We start from the raw sequence: 27,856 nt of genomic DNA, 5'->3' as shown, positions 1-27,856 counted from the left end.
AGGTAGTAAAAATGGCTATTATTGTGTACAGTGCCTGTTGTAAAAGTATTTGGACATAGAACTTCTCTACCAAAAAAAGCTCTTAATTAGTAGAGGGCCCACTACAGCCAATCACTTTACAGAGAATTTAATCTAATGTTTTGAGCCAGTGAATCATCAGTCTAAAAGTTTCACAGGCTTATCAAATTTTAAGTAGTGTTTTTACAATAGAAACACAATTAACCTAGTTGTATTTTACATTACAATAGAACACAGAACGGTGCAGCACAGTATAGGCCCTTCAGTCCACGGTGTTATGCTGACCTACACAAACCCCATGATCAATCTAATCCTTCTCTCCTACACAGCCAATAATCCTCCATGTTTTTCCATTCATGTGCCTATCAAATATTTGCATTATATCAGTCTTTACCACCAACCCTGGCAGTGTGGTCTAGGCACCTACCATTCTCTGTGTAAAATAAATCCTACCTCTGACATATCCCCTAAACTTCACTCCATTCATCTTAAATGGATGTCCCATTGAATAACAAAAGGCCAGCATACCTTACATCTTCCTAACTACACTATCAACTTGCTCGGCAGCTTTGAGGGGTCTGTGGACATGGACCCAAATGTCCTTTTGTTCCTGCATACAGTTAAGAATCCTGTCATTAAACCTGTACTCTGTTTTCAAGTTCAACCTTCCAAAGTGCATCACTTCACACTTTTCTGATTGAACTCCATCTGCCACTTCTCCACCTAACTCTGCACCCTGTCAATATCCCCTTGTAATCTATGACAACCTTCCATACTATCCACAACACCTCTAACCTTTGTGTCATCTGCAAACTTACCAATTCATTCCTCCACTTCCACATCTAAGTCATTAAATAAAATCTCACAGTCTAGGTGGTCCCAGAACAGATCCCTGTGGAACACCATTAGTCATTGACCTTCAGGCAGAGTACTCCCCATCTACTCACGTTCTTTGCTCTCTGTAGCCAAGCCAATTCAAAATCCATGCTACTGGGTTTCCCTGATCCCATGCGCCATGACTTTCTGGATGACCCTTACATGATGAAACTTCTTAAATGCCCTACTAAAGTCTATGTACACCGCATTAGCTGCTCTACCTTCAACAATTTGTGTTATCACCTCCTCAAAAAAAACTCAATCGGGCCCTCACAAATCATCCCTAATAAGACTATGCTTCTCCAAATGTTCATAAATCCTACCCTTAAGAATCCTCTCTATTAGTTTGCCATAAGACACACTGGTCTATTATTCCCAAAATCATGTTCCCTCTAATTTTTTTTTTACAGCTGCGTGGACCAACCATTGCTATGAGTAGGAAATTTTTACATGGCCTGAAAACTGTGTGGCGCTTTAGTAAAACAATATATAAAAGGAAATTCCAGCTACATGGGAACATTTCAGTTACTGCATGGCACCCATGCAGCCTAAAGGGAACAGGATTATACCTGTTTCTTTTTCTGAACATCAGAGCAACATTTTCCATTCTTCAGACCTCTGGTACCACTCCTGTGATCAGGGAGGATGCAAAGATTGTTGTCAACGCCACAGCAATTCCTTTCCTTGCTTCCTGTAGTAACTTGGCTTAAATCCAGAGACTTGTATATCCTAATGTTTTTAAAAAGCTCCAACTCTGCCTCTTTCTTAACCTCGATATGCACGCTAACCTGCTCTATACTAACCTCACATTTGTCAAACTCCTCTCCCTGGCAAAGTATTCATTAGGAACTTTCCCTACCTCCTCCCTCTAGGCATGTTTCCCCATTTATCCCTGAGCAGTTACCCTCCTGTTCTTCGCATACCTGTAGATTGCCTTGGGGCTTTCCTTAATCGTTAATCCTACTGGGCAGGGCCTTCTCATGCCCTCTTCTAGCTCACCTAAGTCCTTCCTTAAGGTCTTTTTTTGGCTACCTTATAATTCTCAAAATCCTGTCTGCTGTTTGCTTCCTAATTCTTAAACTGCTTCCTCCTTCCTCTAGAGTAAGTGTTCCACTTCTCTTGTCAACTAACAACATGTCAAGAAACACCAAGTGACAATTTATTTTGAAGATGTAAAATACTCTTCCTAATTTGATGATTCTCCCCATGGTTCATGTTCAATAGTGTCCATTAGCAACCAGCAATCTTCAACACAGAACAGTATATCCCTACTCCTAGGATGTCCTAAAGTATTTTGCAACCTATGAATTGGTGTTCAGGTGTATTTGTTGTTTTATAACAAAATGTTTTATCACATCTTGACTGAATGAAGGTGTTGCCTATTTGCATTTGGTGGCATTTTCTAATCCAGGTGGCTATTACCTGGCAGGAAGTATGTGTGTGTGTGTATATATATGTGTGTGTATATATATATAGAATTCTAATAAAGATGTTGATGAGTGTGTCAGGAGTCAAAGTCAAAGTGGATTTATTATCAAAGTACATATATGATACTATATACTACCTTGAGATTCATTCTCTTGCATGCATTTACAGAAAAATAAAGCAATATAATAGAATTTATGAAAATCTATACAAAAACAAAGAATACTTGCCTTTAGTTCAAACATTGTTCGCTTACCTTAGGTGGTACTAAAACCATAAGATGTACTTACCTAAATCAGAGTGAATCTAACCTAAAAAATATTCAACACTCATTTTTTGACACTAAAATTATGCTGTAGCTATTCCTAATATTGTTTGTGAAAGCCATGTAAAGCACTAAAACTTCATTTGTGAGGTTCATAAGAACAGCACTTTTAATAATGCTGTATTGATACCAGTATGTTGCAATTTTTTATATATATATATTTGTCAGGTTCTAGTGCAGCAGATGTGTCCTTTGTAGCCAGTTTTTGGAACTCGAGAACAAACTTCAGACAGAGTTTTGATTTTGAATGAATTGGTGCTGTGATGACAGGAATAGTGTAGAATAGTGGTTCCCAGAGGGTCATAGTAGCTGGACAGGCTGATGAGGAGTTGTCCCTTCATGCAAGGAGCCAAAAGATTAACACCAGGATCAGAGCCTGGCACCCCTTGACAGGACATTGTCTGAGAGGTCACTGAATGCTTGCACAATGGATAAGCATACTATTGCAGGGAAAATCAGTTTGTTTCTATAAGCTGAAGGAAAAGTAAATAAAGTCTACTCTTGGAGAATGGAGTTTGAGTGACTGACCTAATACAGCAGAAAGCAGCAAACTAGGTATGGCAGAGATCCTGGACCCCAATTGGCAAGGAGACCAAGGCACATGTGATTATCCACTTGCAATCAAAGGAAACTACTTGTGTCTGTGAGAATGCAGTTTTTTTTATATGTTTGCATAAAAAATAGTACTAAATATGATCTTTTTTTTCTATCCCATTTGTGGGAATCTTATGCTGGAATAAAGTAGTTTGGAGAAAGAAATTTCTGCCAAAAAAAATAAAGGAGGCAAATTCACTAGCAGGTGCTGAGTCTCCCAGAAATGCATACAGAATCACTATACATAGCTTTAAGGTAATTTTCAACCCTCAATGTTTGGTGTTGTGTGGACAAAGTTTTAAGCTCATCAACTAATTTCTAATTGTACAGTTAGACTAAGGAAATGAGTCTGTGTTTGAAATCTATACAGGTAAGGTGTGCTATGAAGAAGGTTAAACCAGTAAATATGTACATGTCTCTACAGGTCTGCTGGTAAGCGCACATTCCAAGAATGCCATGGGAGCAGATATTTGCTTAAAATTATTTCTCTATCATTTCAACATGTATTAATACCATTGTTGTCAAAAAGGATCTCGTGCTTTCCTTGCATATATGACGAATGAACTCTTCTTGGGCTTCCAGCCAGGTACAGATATTGATTATAACCGACATTTTGATGACAAACCCTGCCATCTTCTTTAGGGATGATGCCTGGGTATGTCTAGTCTGGTGGTACTTATATCCCCATTGTTGGTTCTCTCCTGATTGGTTAATCCTCATCCAATCAGGTTTCTGCTCTCCCATCTTGTTTACAATTGAATTCCAGTTCTTACTTAGATTGCAACCTTCGTTTTTTGTTAAAAATTCTTTTCCTCTAGTTTTATTTCAATGGCTTTCTTTACCTGGCAGTCCCAAAAGCCATTGGTATGGTACAATACTTCTGTTTTGTTGTGTTGTGTTTTGGTAGCAGAACACTACACTCTCAATTGCCATAGGATTGACTTCAATGGTACAAAACCAAGAGCAGAAACCTGATTAGATGAGGACTAACCAATCAGGAGGGACTGGACCACGGAGGTATTAATAACACCGGACTAGACATGCCCAGGCATCATTCCTAAAGAAGATGGTAGAGTTTGTCATCGAAACATCGGTTAAAATCGATAACTGTGCCTAGCTGGAAGCTTGAGAAGAGTTTTTTCATCATTGTTTTCTTTTACTAAGATATTTCATAGCTTCTTTATCAATGGAAGTACAAACTTCACAACCACATGACAGAACATGACATCTTTTGTGTTCCCTGCAGAAGGAATGGCAGTAGATTGCCTTGATTTGAAACTATGGAAGGTTAAGGAATATTGATAAAAGTTATTCAGAATCATGAAGTGTTTGCTTTAAAATCTACAGGATTTTAAGAATAAATATACAAGGCTGTGTGGAAGGATCAGGGAAGTATGTTTAATTGAAAAATTCTTTCAAAAATCAGAAAGATGGGTTAAGTGCGTTCTTTCTGCACTGTGTCACTTGTTTTAAAGGATGTATTTACACTTTTGCTCTAAAAGAATATCTCAACATTATGAATGTTGACTTAAATTGTTCACTATTTTTAATTAATTCCAATGTAAAGCAATTATAAATGAAGACAAATCGGGTTTATGTTTGGTAAGTGGATCTGCATGTCCTGAGCAACAAGTTCTTTAACAGTTCCCACATGTGCTGCTCAACTCATTGAGTTCCTAAAGTAGTTTCTTTGCTTCAAATTCCAGCGTCTGCATTTTTCAACAGTACTGAATGGGGAAAATTTCATTGTTTTTGTGTGCTTGCTGTTCCCTTGGCAGAACACGATTGTGCATAGGAAAAAGAATATGCTTAAACAGGAAACCCTGAAAATCAAATATAAGTAGTTCTATGAACCTAGAGATTCTTTTGTTTGCTCATGGGCATTGTATATTAGAACCAAGGAATTATTGATTTTAGTCAGAGGAACCAAGATGAACTCTAACTGTTTCTATGAGTCTTTACAAGAATATATCATAATGGAATACCAGCAAACCTGTTCTTAAGATGTTACAGTACTTGTATTCACCAATTACAATAGTTGCATTTTGGGGTCAGAGTCATAGAGCCTTAGGGAAGTAGAGCACAGAAGCAGGCCCTTCAGCCCATCTAGTCCATGCCAAAACTATTTAAACTGCCTATTCTCATTGATCTACATTGGCACCGTGGCCCTCCGTACCCCTACCATTCATGTACCTATCGAAGCTTGTACTGGCAAGTCATTCCATACTCTTACAACCCTCTGAGTGAAGAAATTGTCCCTCATATTCCCCTTAGACTTCTCACTTTTCATCCTTAATCCATGAGCTCTGGTTGTAGTCCCATGCAACTTAAGTGGAAAAAGCGTGCTTGCATTTACTCTCTCTGTACCCCTCATAATTTTATAGACTTCTATCAAATCTCCCCTCAATCTTTACTTATAACTCAAGTCCTCCAGACCCGACAACATCCTTGTAAATTTTCTCTGTACTCTTTCAACCTTTCAAACCTTTTAATCTTTCAATCTTTCCTGTAGGTAGGTGACCAAAACTGCATATAATGCTCCAAATTAGGCCTCACCAACGTCTTAAACAACTCTAACATAACATCCCATCTGCTGTACTCAGTACAGTGATTTATGAAGGCCAATTTGTCAAAAGCTTTCTTTACAACCCTTAGAAACAACATCTGTGCTTCTGCTGAAAGTTGCAGTTGGAACAATTGCAACAAGTTCTTCTGAACTTCGGGTTGACGGCCAGCAAACTATGTGTATCTGAGGGGTGTACTTACGCATTGTTGAGGGATGATTTGAATCACATAATCTTACTGTGGAATCTAGTATCCAATATGATACAAACTGCCCAAAAATAGTTGTGTGATCTCAGGAAATTCAACTTAGAGCAAATCCAGACCAGCTTAAACAAGATTTGATTTTGATTTTGATTTTGTTTTTATTGTTTCCTGTCTGAGCTGTAGATAATTATTATTTCGTCACATGGCTGAAATGTTCTTGAATGGATTTTGGAGTATGCGTTGATGATCTGTGATTGCATTGGATTTGAGTTAAGAAGTAAACTTTCAGTCTGAATTCTTTCCAAAGTACAGTTTAAAAAGGCAAATGCACATTCATTTTTGTTCTGAACAGTTGAGTAGAGTGGGTTGTTCTTGAAAATAACAAAATAATTTTTTATGTTTATTGATGTATTTTCTACCCATATTTAACAGCTATACGTTTTCAGTGACACCTACAAACAAACATGGCAGAGGCCCATCTAGTGACTCACTTGCTTTTGTTACTGAATCAGGTAAGCAGATATTTCTAATGAAAGTATGGGGAAACTATGAGTTCAGTCATTCAGTTACACTATGCTGATCTGTGTCTTAACTTTTAGCTATCTGCCTTGCTTCCATAACCTCTTACTGATAAGTCTCATGGAAAATTACCAATATTAATTCTGAAATCTATAATTAATACTGCTGGTTGCAGGGAAGGCTGGTGAGAGAAGAAGGAGAGAAGAACTACTTTTTTTTTACTGTAAAGAACTGTTTCTTACGTTACCCTTCAATGGCTTACCTTTAATTGTAAGAGTCCTTAATTATAGATTTATGCAGAGGAAGTAACTTTTGTCTGTCAACGTAATGCTGACAAGACCAACATGGTAAGTATGGGGAAGATAGGGCCATTCAGATAAAGGAAGGAATATGTGCTTGGAGGTGAGGTCTAAATGAATGATTTGCATCAGCATTTATGAAGTAGAAGGGTGTGACAGTCATACTAAAATGCTGGAGTCTCTTGAAGGACATGAATGTTGCCCCAGTGCCTAATATATCCCAGGTTAGTGAGAGAGGCTAGAGATGAGAATGCTGGGACCGTGACCAGTATTTTCATGGCAAGTGGATTGGGAAAACGAAGTTAGTACTGGACCTCAAGAGAGAGAATTCGTAGAATGTCTAAGGGATGTTTTTTTCAGAACAGCTTGTTGCTGAGCCAACAGGGGGATCGGCTGTGCTGGATTGGGTGTGGTGCAATGATCCGGAGGTGATAAGAGAGCATAAGGTTAAGGAACTTTTAGGGAACAGTGATCACAATATGATCAAGTTCACTTTGAAATTTGAGAAGGAGAAACTAAAATCCAATCTGTCCATATTTCAGTGGAATAAAGGAAATTACAATGGCATGAGAGGGGAACAGGCCAAAGTTGACTGGAAAGGGACACTAGCAGGAATGACAGCACAGCAGCAATGGCTGGAGTTTCTGTGAAAAATGAGGGAAGTGCAAGACAGATATATTCCAAATAAGAAGAAATTTTCAAACAGAAGAAGGACACTACCGTGGTTGACAAGTGAAGTCAGAGCCAAAGTAAAAGCAAAAGAGGGCATACAAGGAAGCCAAAGCTAGTGGGAAGATAAAGGATTGGAAAGCTTTTAAAAACATGCAGAAGACAGCTAAAAAGGTCATTAGGAAGGAAAGATGAATTATGAAAGAAAGCTGGTGACTAATATCAAAGAAGATACTAAAAGCTTTTTTAAAGTATATAAAGGGTAAAAGAAAGTTGAGGATAGATATAGGACCAATAGAAAATGATGCTGGAGATATTGTAATGAGAGATGCAGAGATGGCAGAGGAACTGAATGTGTACTTTGCTTCAGTCTTCACAATGAAAGACATCTACAGTCTACTGGACGTTCAAGAATGTCAGGGAAGTGAAGTATGTGCAGTGAAAATTACGACAGTGAAGGTGCTCAGGAAGCTTAATGGTCTGAGGGTGGATAAATTTCCTGGACCTGATGGAACGTACCCTCAGGTTCTGAAAGAAGTAGCTGGAGAGATTGCGGAGGCATTAGCAATGATCTTTCAAGAATCGATTGATTCTGGCATTGTAGCGGATGACTAGAAATTTGCAAATGTTACTCTGCTATTTAAGAAGGGTGGGAGGCAACAGAAAGGAAACTATTAGGGATAAGATTACAGAGTACCTGGAGGCACATGACAAGATAGGCCAAGGCCAACATGGTTTCCTGAAAGGAAAATCTTGCCTGACAAACCTACTGCAATTTTTTGAGGAAATTACAGGCAGGGTAGACACAGGAGATGCAGAAGATGTGGAGTACTTGGATTTTCAGAAGGCCTTTGACAAGGTGCCACACATAAGGCTGCTTAGCAAGATAAGAGCCCATGCAATTACAGAGACATTACTAGCGTGGGTGGAGCACTGGCTGATCAGCAGAGAACAGAGAGTGGGAATAAAGGGATCCTATTCTGGCTGGCTGCCAGTTACCAGGGGAGTTCCACAGTGGTCGGTGTTTGGACCACTGCTTTTTACGATGCATGTCAATGATTTGGACTATGAGATTAATGGACTTGTGGCTAAATTTGCCTATAATACAAAGATAGGTGGAGGAGCAGGTAGTGTGAGGAAACAGAGAGCCTGCGGAGAGACTTAGATTGTTCAGGGGAATGGGCAAAGAAGTGGCAAATGAAATACAATGTTGGAAAGTGTATGGTCATGCACTTTGATGGAAGAAATAAACGGGCAGACTATTATTTAGATGGGGAGAGAATTCAAAATGCAAAGATGCAAAGGGAATTAGGAGCCCTTGTGCAGGACACCCTAAAAGTTAACCTCCAGGTTGAGTCGGTGGTGAAGAAGGCAAATGCAATTTTGGCATTCGTTTCTAGAGGTACAGAATATAAGAGCAGGGATGTGATGTTGGGGCTCTACAAGGCCTTCGTGAGACCACACTTGGAGTATTGTGTGCAGTTTTGGGCTCCTTAATTTAGAAAGGATATACAGGTACTGACATTGGAGAGGGTTCAGAGAAGATTCACGAGAGTGAGTCCAGGAATGAAAGGGTTTACCATATGAGGAATGTCTGGCAGCTCTTGGGCTGTATTCCCTGGAGTTCAGGAGAATGAGGGGGGAATCCCATAGAAACATTCCGAATGTTAAAAGGCCTGAACAGATTAGATATGGCCAAGTTATTTCCCATGGTAGGGGAGTCTAGGACAAGAGGGCATGACCTCAGGATTGAAGGACGTCCATTTCAATTAAAACAGAGATGTAGAGAAGTTACTTCAGTCAGAGAGTGGTAAATATGTGGAATTTGGTGCCACGAGTGGCTGTGGAGTCCAAGTCATTGGGTGTATTTATAGAACATAGAGCACAGTACAGGCCCTTCAGCCCACAATGTTGTGCTGACCCTTAAACCCTGCCTCCCATATAACCCCCCACCTTAAATTCCTCCATATACCTGTCTAGTATTTAAGGCAGAGATAGATAGGTTCTTGATTAACCAGGGCATCAAAGGGTATGGGGAGAAGGCAGGGGAGTGGGGATGACTGGAAGTATTGGATCAGCCCATGATTGATTGGGAGAGCAGACTCAGTGGGCTGAAAGGCCTACTCCTGCTCCTATATCTTATGGTCTTATGGGCTTATACTGTTCTATAATCATTCCTATAATCACCTCTGTTAAATTGATCACCATTTACCCTCCTATCATGAAGGAAATTAGAATCTGAATTAATTAATCCTTTTAGTGTAGGTAATATCCTAGCAAATCAGTGCTACAGTCCACTTTTTCCCCACCATGCAGTCAATGCATCTTATCTGATGTGCACTTTGTAAAACTGAATGCAGTATTTCAGATGGGTTGTAAACTGCTTGAAACTGGTATACTTCCTTTCTAGTCCAGTGCTACTGAAAGATACAGACCACCAGTCATAGGTGGTGCTAGAACAGTCCAGCACAGTACAGGCCCTTCAGCCCATGATGTCATGCCAACCTCTACACTAACATCAATCTAACCCTTCTCTCCCATGTACCCCTCCATTTTTCTTTCATCTATTAGTATTTTATACTATTTTTGTACCACTAGTTTTTATTGATATACATACTGCATAGATTAGATTATGAAGACATGTAGTCCTCTTTTATTGTCATTTAGTAATGCATGCATTAAGAAATGATACACTATTTCCTCCGGTGTGATATCACAAAACACAGGACAGACCAAGACTGAAAAAACTGACAGAACCACATAATTATAACATATAGTTACAACAGTGCAACAATACCATAACTTAATGAAGAAGTCCGTGAGCACAGTAAAGTTCAAAGTCTTTCAAATGTCCCACATCTCATGCAGACGGGAGAAGGAAGAAAAACTCTCCCTGCCATGCCCGACCACAATCCGACTCTGAGTTATCTGAAAACTTCGAGCTCTGATCAGTTCTCCGACACCGAGTACTGAGCACCATCTCTGTCCGAACGATTTGACCTCCTTCTCAGTCGCCAAAAGCAGGCAAGGCCGGGGATTTTGAGGCCTACCCTAAGAAAATTCCCGACCACGCAGTAACGACAGCAGCGGACGAGCATTTCAGAAATTTCTCCAGATGTTCCTCTGTGCTTTCACGTCCATTCTCCATCAAATCAGAATTGTCCACGGCCCCTATTTAACGGATACGATATCATTTTTCACCAGAGGGTTGCGCACGCGCAGGCGCGCCGCCATCTTCTCCTCCTGCCTATATTGTTGAATTCTATTGCAAGAACATAGCAAGTGGTATAAAGACAGATAGACGATGTGTCTTTGGAAATGACAAAAATTGTGGCAAAAGTGGAAAGGGGAATCTATCCTAAGGAACTTGGATAAAGTGCAGTCAAACTAAAACCATCTGTAATACTGTTATTTTCCCTTCCATAATTAAATTGTTCAACCATAAGTATTTCTTTCAACTGTTTCCCAACACTGGAATTTATTTTGAAGTTATTAGCTAAACAATGGAACTCTGGCAGAATGTAACAAAGAGCATCTTTAGCTGAGGTTTTTGCTCCAACATTTATGAATGTGTTTCACTGTGAAAGTTCTAAAGTACAAAAGATAATATTTCAGTGTGGGCTGCTTTTATTTTTAATTCTGTCTACGCCACTTCTGAATTGTTTCTGCTTCTTTGTCTGCTGCCAACTCTCCAATACTTTATCCAAGTGACCTTCAGCAAAGTGAGTGAACAGCAACTAAACTAAGATTTATTTTACGCCTTTAATATAGCAAAGCATATGAGTGCATTCAAAGAAAGAATAGCAATGATACAAAGACATTTAAAGGTACCTGGAGAATATAACTAGGAGGATCGATCAGTTGTCCATATGCCACTAAATTGGGCTGGAAAGATATCTGTAGTTTCACTATTAACTTGCAGACAAATAAAGTCGAGGTCCAACGAAATAATTTGAACAAAGTCTGCATATTTAACTTTGGTCTTGCAGAACTTCTGGCATATGATCAAATGATATGAGAAGATAATGGGATTAAGAGAATGTTTTCTTCCCCTTTTTACCTGCTGGATTAATAGAATCCAAAAGGCATGCTGTCTTAAAATTGTGAACAATGTTTATTCTCAAAATTCAAGTACAATTTATTGTCAGAGTACATGTATGTTGCCACATACAACCCTGAGATTCTTTTTCTGTGGGCATACTTAGCAAATTGATAGAACAGTAACTGTGAACAGGATTAATGAACAACAAACTGTGCAAATGCAGATATAAATAAATAACAAGCATGAAATTACAAGATAAAGAGTCCTTAAAGTGAGACCGTTGGTTGTGGGAACACCAGAAGTAGAAGGAGTGTAGTTATCCCCTTTTTGTTCAGGAACCTGATGGTAGAGAGGTACTAACTGTTCTTGAACCTGGTGGTGCGAGTCCTGAGGTAGTTGTACTTCCTACCTGATGGCAGCAGCGAGAAAAGAGCATGGCCTGGGTGGTGAGGATCTTTGAAGATGGATGCTGCTTTTCTACAGCAACATTTCATATAGACGTGCTCAATGGTTGGAAAGGTTTTACCCGTGATGTACTGGGCCGAATCCACTACCTTTTGTAGGCTTTTCCACATATTTAAACCACAGTTTTGTAAAAAATTTTAGCCTCTAACCTCCAGTACGTAATGAGAGAGTATGCAGCTTTCTAAAGGAGATCTGAGATGTTAAGAATTTTTAAAAATAGTATAATTTCAAAAACATATTGCCTGAGTTGATGTTTCTTTTTGAGGCAATGCTTCTCTAAGGATGACGACCCTTTTTTTCTCTCCATTTCATTTGCACAACACAATTCATGGGATCACAGTCAAGTGTATTTTGCACTCATGCCAAGGTACTATTAGAAGTAACATATGTCAATCTGGTGAGAACCTGAAATGATAGAGTAAACTGTTGATCAAAATAAAATAAGGCAGTTGCTAACTAATCAGACAATCTGTCATAGTGCTGTTTAAAAATATAGCCGGACTATATAACACAGACTAAACCTCACTGTGCCCATCTTACAGATATCAATTATTTTTTAAAAAACATATTGAATCAGACTTTATGACAAAACTCTGATTGTACAAGTAAAATGAAAATTTGCTGTTTCTCTTGAGCGCCAAGAAAAAATTCTGAATGTCCTTAAATCCAGCAATTTAATTTAAATAGCTATTTCAGGTAGATAAAAGCAGAAAAAGCTGTAATGTAATTAATGATACTTATTTTCAGGACTGCAGAGGTTTCCTGTTCTTCAAGACTAATCATACATACTTGCCAAACACAAAAGTTCCATATGCAGACACAAAAAGCAAACATTCTTTTCGATCTTTCCTTAATTCCACAGTCAATCTCCTGACCCTTGTAGTCAGTACTTGGATTTCTCTGAATGCCACTGCATGTGATATTGGGAATATGAACAAGACCACAATATCTCACTAAGCATAGAGACAATAAAAATCAGAGCAGCATGAGAAAGGAGAGCTGGAGCATTAGTGTGGAGAGAACTTCAGAGTTAGATTTAGTGCAGTTGGACATGCAAGAAGCCCAAATATTAGTGGAGAAAAACAAAATGAAAAATACAAAGATATTTCTATTTTTAATAGAAATCCATGACACCAACTTCACATCTTAGTGATTTGAATTTATACCTTAATGTTTCTGTAAACAGAATTTTAAAAACGCTACTCAAAATAATTTTAAAATCAATTCTCTCAATTAACGTCATTCACAGATTTAGGCAAGCACCAGCTCCTCAGACTATTGATTTCAAAACCAATACAAAATAACATATATGAGTCAGTGTTTGTTAATTTATTCTTTTGAATTGTTTCTACCTTTGTGATTGTTTCACACACTTTGTAAAATTTCATGTTCTAACATTATTTTTCAATGTTAATTTTCTTTCCCTTCCCCTCTTATAGCGGACCCCAGCGTAAGTGAATACATACCAGGTAAATGCAACAGCTCCATTTAGAATGTATTTCTCTGATGAAAGAGTGTGAGATGAAAACTAAAAGCATTGTAATGTGTTAATGTTGTGTTCATCTGCTCAACCCATTGAGTTCCCTTGGTACATTGTTTGATGACTTAAAGTTAGACTTACACTGTTCCCCTCTGCCATCTGATTTCCAAATGGACATTGAACCCATGAACACTACCTCACTTTCTTTATTATTTCTGTTTTTGCACCATCTAAAATTTAACTGTTTAATATACATATATAATTACTTATTTTTTTCTATATTATCATGTATTGTACTGCTGCTGCTAAGTTAACACATTTCACGACATATTAAACTGGAGATATTAAACCTGATTCTGATTCTGTTTCCTCTATGTAGCACAGGTGCACGGCCGCACGGTAGCTGAAATGCTTCCATGCACATAGCCTTTGTTGCCCCACTGCTGGAATTTTCTTTAATATAATGTTCCATTCAAGTACTGTGCAGTTTTCAGGCTGTGTAAAAATTCCCTGCTCACAGCAATGGTTCGGTCCATGCAGCTGTTAAAAAAAAACTGGAGGGAACTTTGGACACTTACGTCACTTCCACCCACCTATTGACAGGTGTAACTCAAATATATCACCTTTGATGTAATTGAGATAATTTGGTAGTTTTGAAGAGATATTGTCAAATTGAAAATATAATTAATAGATTTGTTTCTCTTCCAGTAAACTGCTGTTTTTATTACTTTTCTCAGAATTTTATTGTGATAATGTGAGCCACACCATAAAGACAGGATTACAATAATTGACCAAAACAAGTATTTTCCGTATTACATGGTTTCTAAAATGTTAATCCATGGGGTTTTTTTCTTTCCTTAAAAAGCTTCGACCTGTTCATAATTTACAGATTGGTAAGAATGGTCACACGGAATGCACCGTAAAGCTGGTGCAAAGGGGGAAAGAGGAACTGCTCGAGGAAAGGATGCAGAAGGCAGAAGATGAGTAAAGAACCTACAAAGCAGAAAAGAGAAAACTGAAATAAAGGGGGAGAAAAGGTGGCCTGCAATGTTTAAGATGGGCAGGAATGGCAGCTCAACATTTATGGGGTTCACTTGAGATTGAGAAGACCCAGTGGGGGAAACTGTAAAACATTGAAGTGATCAGCATGCGAGGTCAAATAGATTGAAGTGAGGAACATTTTATAAACTGAACAATCACATTTATGGTGGCATATTGTTGGCCTCACCAGTCAGAAGGAGGTATAAGAGGTAATATGTAGGCAAGCTTCTGAAAAGTGCAAAACAAAGGCAGCAAAATTAAGAATTTAATTTACCCCAACCTAATTTGGGATTATGGCTGAATCTGCACTGGGATTATAGCCCTCCAAATTCCTACCATCCATGCACTTACCCAAATATCGGAATCAAGCTCGCATGGATCACTTGTGCTGGCAGCTCACTCCATTCTCTCATGACACTGATTGAAGAAGTTTACCCTCATGTCCCCCTTAAACTTTTCACCATTCACCATGAACCCATAACCTCTGGTTTACTCCCTCCCAACCTCTGGGGAAAAAACCTGCTTGCATTAAACCTATCTATATCCCTTGTAATTTTGTCTCCACCCAATCTTCTACATTCTAAGGAATGAAATCCTAACCTATTCAATCTTTCCTTATAACTCAGGTCCTCCAGTCCCAGCAACATGTTTGTACATTTTCTCTGTACTCTTTCAACCTTGTTTACATATTTCTTGTAAGTAGATGACCAAAACTGCACACAATATTCTGAATTAGGCCTCACCAACATATTGTACAACTTCAACATAACATCCCATCTTTTGTACTCCATACATTGATTTATGAAGGCCAATGTCCCAAAAGTTTTCTTTACGACCCCCTTTACCTTTGACGGCACTTTCAACAGATTATGGACCTGTATTCCCAGATCCCTTTGTTCTATCACACACCTCCTGTTTAAGACCTACCCTGATTTGTCCTACCGAAGTGCAAAACCTAGCATTTATCTGCATTAAATTCCAACTGCCATTTTTCTGCCCCTTTTTCCAACTGATGCAGATCCCTCTACAAGCCATGATAGCTTTCCTCACTCTCCACTACACCCCCACTCTTGATGTCATCTCTAAATTTGCTGATCTAGTTAGCCACATTATCATCCAGATTGTTGATATAAATGACAAAGGACAAAGGACCCAGCACTGATCCCTGTGACACTCCACTAGTTACAGGCCTCCAGTCAGAGAGACAACCCTCTACTACCACTGTCTTGCTTCTCCCACAAAGCCAGTGTCTAATCCAATTTACTACATCATCCTGAATGGCAAGTGACCGAAGCTTCTTGACCAACCTCGCATGTGGGACCTTGTCAAATACCTTTCTAAAGTCCATGTAGACAACATCCACTTTCCTGATAACTTCCTCAAAAAGCTCCATAAGATTGGTTAAACATGACGCACGTCACACAAAGCCATGCTGACTATCCTTAATCAGTCAACATCTATCCAAATTGTATATCCAGTCCCTTGGAATACCTTCCAATAACTCTCCTGCAACTGATGTCAGACTCACTGACCTATAATTTCCTGGTTTCTGTTTAGACCCTTTTTTAATAACATTGGCAATCCTCCAATCCTCTGGTACCTTTCCTGTAGCTAACGATGTTTTAAATATCTCTGCTAGGGGCCAGCTATTTTTGCACTTGCCTCCCATAGGGTCCAGTGAAACACCTTTTCAGGTCCTGGGGATTTACCCACCCTGTTTTGATTCAGGGTAGCAAGCACCTCCTCCTCTGTAATTTGTACAGGGTCCATGAAGTTGATGCGGCTTTGCCTCACTTGTGTAGACCGTATCCATCTTGTGAGTAAACACAGATGCAAGGAATTCATTTAACATCTCCCCCATCTGTTTTGTCTCCACACATAAATACCATTCTGGTCTTCCAGAGGACCAAGTTTGTCCTTTGCATCCTTTTACTCTTAATATGCATGTAGAATCCCTTAAGATTCTCCTTCATGCTGGATGCTAGAGTAACTTCATGCCTTCGTTTAGCCTTCCTGATTTCTTTCATAAGTTCACTCTTGCATTTCTTGTACTCCACAAGTACCTCATTTGTTCCTACTTGCTTATACCTGCTATGCACCTTTTTTTTCCACTTAACCCAGAGCCTCAATATCTCTGGAAAACCAAGGTTCCCTACACTTGTTATCTTTACCTTTTATTCTGACAGGCACATACAAGCTTTGTACTCTCAAAATGTCCTTTTTTCAGGGCCTCTACTTTCCAAGTACACCTTTGCCAGAAAACAATCTGCCTCAGTTGGCACTTGCCAGATCATTTCTCTATCACCTAAATTGGCCTTTCTGTAATTTAGAATCTCAACTCACTGACCAGACCTATCTTTTTGCATATTTACTTTGAAACTAATGGCATTGTGATCACTGGATGCAAAGTGTTCCCCCACACAGACTTCTGTCACCTGCCCTGTCTCATTCTCTAATAGCAGATCAAGTATCACACAATCTCTCTTTGGGACTTCTCTGTATTGATGAAGGAAACTTTCCTGAACACATTTGACAAACTCTATCCCGTCTGGTCCTTTTTCAGAATGGGATTCCCAGTCAATATGTGGAAAGTTTAAAATTACCTAATATAACAACCTTATGTTTCTTGCAACAGTCTGTAATCTCTTTACAAAATTGTTCCTCTAAATCCCTAGGACTGTTGGGTGGTCTGTAATATAGTCCCATTAACATGGTCGTACCTTTCTTATTTCTATGTTCCACCCATATTGCTTCACTAGTCATGTTCTCCAATTTGTCCAGTTAACTGCCCTGACATTCGCCCTGACCAGTGTAACAGCACCCCTCCTCCTTTAATCCCTTCTGCCCTGTCACGTATGAAAGAATAGAACCCCAGAATACTGAGCTGCCAGTCCTGCCCATCCTGCAACCAAGTCTCACTAATGGCTACAACATCATAATTTGTTGATCCATGTCCTGAGCTCATCCGCCTTTCCTACAATACTTCTTGCATTCAAATATATGCAGCTCAGAACACTAGCCACACCATGCTCAACCTTTTGATCCTTACTTCATCTGAGATCTTACTAACATCTTCCTCCACAACCTTTCCAGTAACTGTTCTGGCATTCTGGTTCCTATCCCTAGTAACTCTAGTTTAGTGAGTTTCAGGCCAGATACATTCCCAGTATAGCAGTTAGCATGATGCTATTACAGCTTGGAAGTTGGAATTCAGAGTTAACTTCCAGCATCCTCCATAAGGAATTTGGAATGCATGGGTTTTCTCCAGGTGTTCCAGTTTCCTCCTACAGCCCAAAGCCATGCTGGTCATTGTAAATTGTCCCGTGATTGTCGGGTTCGCTGGGACAGTGTGGCTTGAAGGGCCTACTGTGTGTTGTAATGCTAAATAAAAAGAGAGACTCCCAAATTTATGAATATTTTGCAGTACTCAAGTAGGACAAGATGAAAGACATAAGCTTATTACAAATTTTGAGAGGTTTCCAAACAATGGAAAGCCCAAATGGATCCTTGTTGGTTTATGAATTAGGGGCAAGACTAGTCCACTCAACTTCTCAAACCTGATCCACTATTTATTAAGGTCAGGGTTTTTAAGGGGTTGCTATAAGTAGTGGCCCCTGATTTTTAAAATGACACTAGTTCTAGATTGATTCCTCTTGTGGGACATTCAGCTAGTTTAAGTTTTGGCGACATTATTAAACAATTCAAACTAATGTGAGGAAAGTGAGACCAGGATAAAGAACAAAAAGAGAATAGTGAATACTGTGTGGTTAACATTTCTATATCTTTATAAACCAAAGTATTGAAGGCTCATTAATAGAGACTGCAAAGAGCATGCCAGTGGACAAATATTATTTGGGGGTGATTAGTAGTTATGTAGGAGGAAATAGAGACATAACTGGTAAGGCAACGTGTTGTGTCCTTGAGCAAGGCACTTAATCTTACATTGCTCTGCGACAACACTGGTTCCAAGCTGTATGGGTCCTAATGCCCTTCCCTTGCACAACATTGGTGTCGTGGAGAGGGGAGACTTGCAGCATGGGCAACTGCTGGTCTTCCATACAACCTTGCTGAGGCCTGCGCCCTGGAGAGTGAAGACTTTCCAGGCACAGATCCATGGTCTCGCAAGACTAAAGGATGCCTAAAAAACTGGTAAGTTTGTTGTGGAGCATAGAACCAGAGCACATCTTGTTTGTGGTTGTGCAAATGGGCCACAGATTCTGGCAAGTGATTAATAATTCCATGTATTGAGATAGGTCCAATTTTTAGTGTAATTGTTTCCTTTTGTTTAATAGGAAAAGATGCAATCTGGACTCAGTACAGTTTCAAATTTGATTCGTATTCAGAATGCCAAGGCAAGCGATTTGTTAAACGAACCCGTTACAGGAAATTTGTCGGCATTGTACTGTGTAACTCTCTGAGATACAAGATTTACCTCAGTAATTCCCTCTCAGGTATGATCTGTTTTCTAGATATCACTTTTAATACAAAGAAAAAAATGCACCTTGCACCTCTTACCAGTAGTGTAATTAGTTATTAGATTAATTGTGGGGGGAGGAAATTTGCCATAAAGCATTTGTAAGATTGGCAAGTTAATTCAGCAGTTTTAGATTAAACTGACTACTATGGCTCTACCACAATGCCAAGATGCAAATTTTATTTCAGTATTTCCTGCATTACCTTCTTTGCTGTGAAAATACATATTTTAATCAATTATTTGCCTAAAATCCATCCATTTACCAACTAGAAGATAATTCATATTGAAGAAATATTTGTGGCAGAAGAAATGGAAAGTGAATACTTTTAAGTGAATATAAAAAGCAGGAGAAAGCAAATAATACTTAGTAACTATGCCGTATGTTACTGAGTTCCACATTGCACCATTCACTTGGTCTTCCTAAAGCTGGCCTTCATGGGTAGCTCCTGCATATGGAGCCATCGGAACATCAGCAAAGGGCACGGACTCATGTCAAATACCCAGCACAACAGTATGCAACATGAGCTTATTTTATTTAAAGTAAAATGTATGCATTTGTGAGTGTTTAAAATGAAAAACCAGGAGCTGTATAACAAGAGAGGCATGGTAGCATAGTAGTTAGCACCATGCTTTACAGTACCAGCAACCCAGGTTCAATTCCCGTCTGTAAGGAGTTTGTACGTTTTCCCTGTGACCACGTGGGTTTCCTCCAGGTGCTCCAGTTTTCCCCTCGTAGTCCAAAGATGTGTTGGTTGGTAGGTTGGTCATTGTAAATTGTCCTGTGATTAGGCGAGGGTTATCTTGGGGGTTGGGGTTGCTGAACGGCACAGTTCAAGGGGCCGGAAGGACTTATTCCACTCTGTATCTCAATAAAAATAAATAAATAAATAACATCAGGATTCTGAGATACGGCACAAGGCAGCTATCTTAGATCATTGCGACAAAAGTTATGAGAACAATAACTGTAATCAAGCATCTCAAACTATCAATTCATACATGAGAATGTGGAGGAGAGAATAAATGGATGTGGTAGAGATTGTAATGCTTAGTTTACAAATCCCACTATGAGTGTTGTCATTATTTTTAGCATTTTCAAGATTCAGGGCTGTGCAGCAGAATGTTTGGAGACCAATCTGACAGTACCAAAATCACAAAGTATCATGTTTAAAAGTAAATATGTGATGACACCACTAATAAAGTTTCACAGTTCCAAAGCACCAATCCCATTAGATTCTACAAGTTCTGTCATGTAGAGTATAGTTTCTTGATTAGAACAACAGTGATGAAGACGACATACATTAGAACAAGAATAAGTCACCATTCTGTCATAAATTTTGTATGTAAAACTTTAACCCGCTTTTAATAACCATCACAAAATGCTGGAGGAACTCAGTATGCCAAGCAGTGTCTATGGAAAAGACTAAACGGTCTATACTTTGGCTCAAAATGTTGACTGTACTCTTTTCCATGGATGCTGCCTGGCCTGCTGAGTTCCTCCCGCATTTTGTGTGTGTTGCTTTGGATTTCCAGCGCCTGCAGATTTTCTCTTGTTTTTATAACTATTCTCAGATAAGCTTGTTGAACAGTTCAGTAAGATTATGCAGCTGTCAAGTAACTTGCGATGCTAACATGATCACAAAATGCAACTTTATCCAAAATGGAAAGTTAGTCTAGACAATATTGTGACAACATCCTCCCATACCTTGAGTATTTTGGAATTGTCAGAAAGGAACCTTGTCTCAGAAGGTGGATGCCACATGCATAAATATAAACATGCTATAAACTCATTGAAATAAAGTTCCTTCTACTGATGATTTAAGTAAGTCAAAATAGAAAATCTAGTGTGCTCATAGCATGGCTCGTAAATTTCAGTTAATTTCCTCAGCCACAAATATAATCAGTTTCCTATTATTCTCAATCCATCATCCAGATGAGTAGTAGAGCATAATGACCATATGGGAGGCAAACTGTTAAGTCATAGTGAGAACTCAGTGTTTGTATGTGTACTAACTTTCCACATTATAATAAAGGTCATATTATTTATCAAACTGTTGTCAGAGTGAAGCTAAAAAAAACGATGCATATTTAAGTTGCATCATGCAAGTTATGAACCACATGTCAAATTTATGTCATATTGTGGTTAGGTGAATCTAATTTATGCAATATGCATTTCTAGTCCCAGATTGAAAAGGAATAGCATCAATATTAAACCTGATTATATTCTTTGTGATTTCAAAAAACAAAATGCAGGCATTTTCTACAACATCGGAGATTTATCGGGGCACGGGGAAGATCACTGTCAGTTTGTGGACTCCTTCCTAGATGGGAGAACAGGCGAACATCTCCTTCCTGAACAGCTACCAATCAGACAAGGTGAGCTTATTCTTGCTAATTATGCTTGTCTGATCTTATTTTCTCTTGGTCCAAAATTGTGCAAAATATTAACACGTGTAACTATCCAAAATGGTAAGACTGCTGTGGTAATGGGCAGGTTAAATAACTATCAGACTGTAACACATTTCATTGGATATGAACTCTGCAAGAGATGCTACTGGCTCTACTTCAAGGAAGACAGAGGGCTTCAAACATGCCACTGCAGCATCTAGCATTATGATATTGAGAATTAAAATTACAGGTTGGGTAAAAATTGTAGGTTGTTGTGTTCTAATTGCTCTGCCCTGTACTATTTAGGATTTGTAATTTCTGTCAATTTTTTGTAGCTGGAAAATATTCTGTCAGGTATTCCTTTCCCCAGGCCTGGCTAAGGAGATCAGCCTGTGGCAGTGAGGGGAGGGTTTGGTGCCTGGGGCCACAGATTGACTTTGTACCTGATACTGCACGTATTCGAGTATGTATCTTTTACAAGACCATAAAGCACAGGAGTAGAATTTAGGCTATTCTCCCACTGAATCTGCTCTGCCATTCAATCACAACTGATATTTTTGTTACAACCCTCTTTTCCTGCCTTCTCCCTTTAATCATCACTCCCTCACTGATCAAGAATCTGTCACTTCTTCTATAAGAGCTAGAGGGTGAAGATGAAATATGAGGGTAGCCTAGCTAATATTTTTTAAATTCCAGATTTTTTAATATATGTAAAAGGTAAGAGTCTTTGCCTTAATGTCCTATGTTCAATCTCTGCCTTAAATACACCCAGCGATTTGGTCTCTACAGCCATCTGTAGCAACAAATTCTACAGATTTACCACCCCAACTGAAGAAATAACTCCTTTTCAGTTTTAAAGGATCGTCCCTCTAATGTGGCACAGAATAAAGGAACAATCTTTTAAAACTCTGATCCTAGATTCTCCTACTAATGGAAACATCCACTCCATGTCCACTGTTCAGACCTTTCAGTATCCTGCGAGTTTCAATGAGATCTCCCTGCATCCTGGCAAACTCCATCAAGAGCAGGCTTAGGTACTTCAAAGACTCATTACTTATTCAGTGTTTCGCTTCTGGGATCATTTTTATGAATCTCCTCTGGACTTTCTCGAGGGTCAGCACATCCTTCCTTAGATGTGGGCCCCAAAATTGCTCACAATTTGCTAAATATGGTCTGATCAATGCCTTATAAAGTCTCAGTATTGCATCCTTATGTTTATATTATAGTGCTCTCAAAAACAAATGCTAACTTTGCATTTGCCTCCTTTACTACCAACTCAACCTACAAGTTAACCTTGAGGGAAATCTGCACAAGAATTCCCAAATCCCTTTGCATCTGATTTCTGCTATTTCTCTCATTCAAAAAAAACTCTTAAGCCTTTCTTTGTCCTATAAAAGTGCATTACCCTCCATTGCATTCCATATGCACTTCTTTACCCATTCTCCCAACTTGTCCAAGCCCGGCTGCAGATTCCCTGCCTCTCCAACATGACCTGGTCCTCCACCTATCTTGATGTTATCTGAAAACTTGGCTACAATGCCATCTATCCCTTCATCTAGATCATTAATGTATAAAATGAAAAGTTGTGGTCCCAACATTGACTCTGGGGATCACTACTAGTCACTGACAGCTATTCTGAAAAGGCCCCCTTAGACCCCACACTCTGATTTCCATTGGTCAGCCAATCTATCTGTACTAATACCTTGCCTTTAACACCTTGTGTTAAAAATCCAAGTATGTAACATCCACCACTTCTCCTTTGTCCAACCTGCTTGTGAGCTTGTTAAAATATTCTAACAGATTTGTCAGGCAAAATCTCCTATTACTAAAACCACACTGATTTGAACTTATTTTATCACATACTTCCAAACTTCCATCCTAATAGTACTCTAAGATCATATAAAGGTCAGGCTAATTGCCATATAATTTTCAGTCTTTTAACTTCTTAAACAGCAGTGTCACATTTGTGATTTTCCAGTCATCTGGGATCCTCCCTAATTCCATTGAGACTGGTAAGATCACTACTAATGCCTCCAGTTTTTTTTTTACCTACCTCTGAGAATTCTAGTGTAGTCTGATCCAGATGATTTATTCACCTTTCAGCTTCCCCGACATCTTCTCAGTAATGGCTACCAGCCTCACCTCTGCCCTGACTCTCTCAAATTTCTGGCATGTTGCTGGGATTTTCCACTGTGAAACATAAAAACATAGAAGATAGGTGCAGGAGTAGGCCATTCGGCCCTTCAAGCCTGCACCGCCATTTATTATGATCATGGCTGATCATCCAACTCAGAACCCTGCACCAGCCTTCCCTCCATACCCCCTGATCCCCATAGCCACAAGGGCCATATCTAACTCCCTCTTAAATATAGCCAATGAACTGGCCTCAACTGTTTTCTGTGGCAGAGAATTCCACAGATTCACCACTCTCTGTGTGAAGAAGTTTTTCCTAATCTCGGTCCTAAAAGGTTTCCCCTTTATCCTCAAACTGTGACCCCTCGTTCTGGACTTCCCCAACATCGGGAACAATCTTCCTGCATCTAGCCTGTCCAATCCCTTTAGGATTTTATACGTTTCAATCAGATCCCCCCTCAATCTTCTAAATTCCAACGAGTACAAGCCCAGTTCATCCAGTCTTTCTTCATATGAAAGTCCTGCCATCCCAGGAATCAATCTGGTGAACCTTCTTTGTACTCCCTCTATGGCAAGGATGTCTTTCCTCAGATTAGGGGACCAAAACTGCACACAATACTCCAGGTGTGGTCTCACCAAGGCCTTGTACAACTGCAGTAGTACCTCCCTGCTCCTGTACTCGAATCCTCTCGCTATAAATGCCAGCATACCATTCACCTTTTTCACCGCCTGCTGTACCTGCATGCCCACTTTCAATGACTGGTGTATAATGACACCCAGGTCTCGTTGCACCTCCCCTTTTCCTAATCAGCCACCATTCAGATAATAATCTGTTTTCCTATTTTTGCCACCAAAGTGAATAACTTCATATTTATCCACATTAAATTGCATCTGCCATGAATTTGCCCACTCACCCAACCTATCCAAGTCACCCTGCATCCTCCTCACAGCTAACACTGCCGCCCAGCTTCGTGTCATCCACAAACTTGGAGATGCTGCATTTAATTCCCTCATCCAAGTCATTAATATAGTAAACAACTGGGGTCCCAGCACTGAGCCTTGCGGTACCCCACTAGTCACTGCCTGCCATTCTGAAAAGGTCCCGTTTATTCCCACTCTTTGCTTCCTGTCTGCTAACCAATTCTCTATCCACATCAATACCTTGCCCCCAATACCGTGTGCTTTAAGTTTGCACACTAATCTCCTGTGTTGGACCTTGTCAAAAGCCTTTTGAAAATCCAAATACACCACATCCACTGGTTCTCCCCTATCCACTCTACTAGTTACATCCTCAAAAAATTCTATGAGATTCGTCAGACATGATTTTCCTTTCACAAATCCATGCTGACTTTGTCCGATCATTTCACCGCTTTCCAAATGTGCTGTTATCACATCTTTGATAACTGACTCCAGCAGTTACCCCATCACCGATGTTAGGCTAACCGGTCTATAATTCCCCGGTTTCTCTTTCCCTCCTTTTTTAAAAAGTGGGGTTACATTAGCCACCCTCCAATCCTCAGGAACTAGTCCAGAATCTAACAAGTTTTGAAAAATTATCACTAATGCATCCACTATTTCTTGGGCTACTTCCTTAAGCACTCTGGGATGCAGACCATCTGGCCCTGGGGATTTATCTGCCTTTAATCCCTTCAATTTACCCAACACCACTTCCCTACTAACATGTATTTCGCTCAGTTCCTCCATCTCACTGGACCCTCTGTCCCCTACTATTTCTGGAAGATTATTTATGTCCTCCTTAGTGAAGACAGAACCAAAGTAATTATTCAATTGGTCTGCCATGTCCTTGCTCCCCATAATCAATTCACCTGTTTCTGTCTGTAGGGGACCTACATTTGTCTTTACCAGTCTTTTCCTTTTTACATATGAAGAATGATGGGAAATACTTAACTCCTCTATTTCCCTGTTCCCCATTACTACTCCTCCAGCATTATTTTTAAACTGTCTAATGTTCACTTTTACCCCTCTTACCTTCTGTAATTTTTTATCATACAGTATTGGCTAGATTAGCCTCATATTTCTTCTTCACCTCCTTCATAGCTCTTTTAGTTGTCCTCTATTGCTTTCTAAAGGTTTCCCACTCCTCTGGCATACTACCAGTCTTTGCTAAAGTGTACTATATACCTTCTCTTTTGCTTTTATATTGTCCCTGACTTTCCTTGTCATTTTTCTTTTGTCCTCCACTTAGTGTGCTTTTTTTTCCCCTTGGGATGAAACTTCAATGCAGCTTCTGACTTACTCCCAGAAACACCTGTCATCTTCCCTGCTAGGGCCCCCTTCCAATCAGCTCCTCTCTTCCGCCACTATACCTTTACTCAACTGTAATACTGTTACATCAGATATCAATTTTTCTCTCAAGTTGCTGGATAATTCAACATTATGACCAATGTCTGCTAAAAGTTCCTTCATTTTAAGCTCCCAGATCCAAGTCTGCCTGAAAACGCACACAATATTAAGAAAAAAACCATTAAAAACAACACTCAATCTCAAAATACTATCACTTTATTTCTTGCAGCTATTTTTTTCTGTAGAAAACAATGCTTTAAATAGATTTCCCAATGTACATGGTCAGGAATTGCTGTACTCTGTTGACAAGTCCAACACTGAAGTGCAGTTGAGAAGACAGGAGGGAAGAGCTGTCAGCATACGCAAGGGTTAAATCACAAGCTTCCCAATACTTACAATGGGAAATGCCAGCTTTTCTGCGCAACATCCAGGAACTAGTTCTAAGCCAGAAGAATGTTTCATTTCTAGTCAAATCTTCATTTGACTCGTTGTAATGGAAAACCCTAATATAATCAATGCATTTTGTGTTTACTTCTATTGTGAGGTTTCTGTATCAAACTGACCAAATACCTATCTTTGGGAAAACAGAATTATTGGGAACTGCTTGTTTATTTTCCAATCACTAGCACCACATGCATAGCCCTTTGGGTACAGATTTGAGAAAATGCAGGTCAATACCAAATTTAATTTTTGAACTAAATTACATTCAAAACTATTATTCCATTACTGTTCGCATGTAACAGACTAGATGAACATTTAGTCTGCACACACATAAGGAAATATCAGACCCAATATTTAGTGCCTTTTATACTCAAGATTATTGAAACATTTGTTAATTTTTCAATTCTCAGGTTTTTATCGAAGTGTTCGCCAAGAGCCGGTTATGTTTGGCACAATAGGTGGGCAAACACATATCAATTATGTCCACTGGTATGAATGCGGCATAGCTATTCCTGGGCAATGGTGAGTCAAACATCTACAGTACAAGCAATGAAGAAGAAAAAGCAAAGACCAAAGGAACCAAGTCGTTATATTCTATTGATATTGTTCCTGATATTCAACGTAAGATTCAGATAGATCATGTGATGTACAAAATGTTATTTTTAAGCCACATTGAAATGCTCACATAATGTGGTACAGGGTCAAGTGTACCCATTCTAAGGCACATAATTGAAATTATTCCACAAATAAAATGGCTTTAGAACAATACAACCACAAAATCAGGCAGTAAATAATGACATCTATAAGATGTTAAAAGCAATTTTCTGACCAACTTTCACTTAAAAAAGGCCAAATGAAAAATTAATGTGCTACTTCCAAAAGTAGTAGTGGCCATTAGAAAATTGATGTAAACATCTAAGTACACTAAAATAAATTAATGCTTACTTCTCACCCAGAGTGTTGTAAGTAACTAGTAGTGCTGCCCTGATTTTTGCAATCTTAAACCAACCGGCTATTTGATCAATATGTCCTTTACAGTTTGCTTTATTTATCTGAAGAAACCCCCTAATTTTTTTTGAAAACACAAGCTTTGATACTGGGAAGCTGGCTCCCTATACCATCAGTTTTGAATATAATTGTTTAAATGTTATTTATCAGGAATGTATTTAAAACAAAACAACAAATTGTAACTTCTATTCACGAAGTGTTGGAGAAGGGTTTTTTTATTTAGATGTTTTGTAACAAATGAGCTTCAGGAATAGAAGAGAAATTTCTCTCATTATGTACCCTGAAGACCAAGCAGTTCCTGTACCAATTGTACCCAAAATAAATGTAGTGTATGTGTTGTTTTGTCCAAAGGATGTACTGAAAACAGAGGTACCTATGGGGGGGGGGGGGGGGGGAGCCTTTTGTTTCTGCTAGTTAAATTGATGGTTACACTATTTTAGTCAAAAAAAAAACAATATTTACAGCCAGGATATTTTCTTTACACACCCAATTTGTAATTTTTTTTATTAATGCATGTATATTTATCCACATTATGGTGAGCGTACCAGAACGTACATTCACAAATAACCCTATGAAAATATCTAATTAT

At 39.1% G+C, this 27,856-nt stretch overlaps 1 protein-coding gene across 5 annotated transcripts in view; it reads left to right on the top strand.

Annotated features, from left to right (window-relative positions):
- LOC140198922 (uncharacterized) overlaps positions 1-27,641 on the top strand; it is a 332,378-nt gene extending 304,737 nt beyond the window's left edge. For all 5 annotated transcript variants that reach the window (XM_072260177.1, XM_072260176.1, XM_072260175.1 and 2 more), the window contains 5 exons: positions 6,440-6,519; positions 13,441-13,470; positions 18,815-18,973; positions 21,247-21,369; positions 26,670-27,641. In XM_072260177.1, the coding sequence (XP_072116278.1) occupies positions 6,440-6,519; positions 13,441-13,470; positions 18,815-18,973; positions 21,247-21,369; positions 26,670-26,785 (508 nt within the window). In that variant the 3' untranslated portion in view covers positions 26,786-27,641. The remainder of the gene's footprint in view (positions 1-6,439; positions 6,520-13,440; positions 13,471-18,814; positions 18,974-21,246; positions 21,370-26,669) is intronic.
- Positions 27,642-27,856: the final 215 nt, after the last annotated feature.

This window comes from Mobula birostris, chromosome 6 (assembly GCF_030028105.1).
Source record: "Mobula birostris isolate sMobBir1 chromosome 6, sMobBir1.hap1, whole genome shotgun sequence".
Taxonomy (NCBI): domain Eukaryota; kingdom Metazoa; phylum Chordata; class Chondrichthyes; order Myliobatiformes; family Myliobatidae; genus Mobula; species Mobula birostris.
The sequence above is the reverse complement of the archived record's forward strand: the minus strand, read 5'-3'. Positions and strand labels throughout refer to the sequence as shown.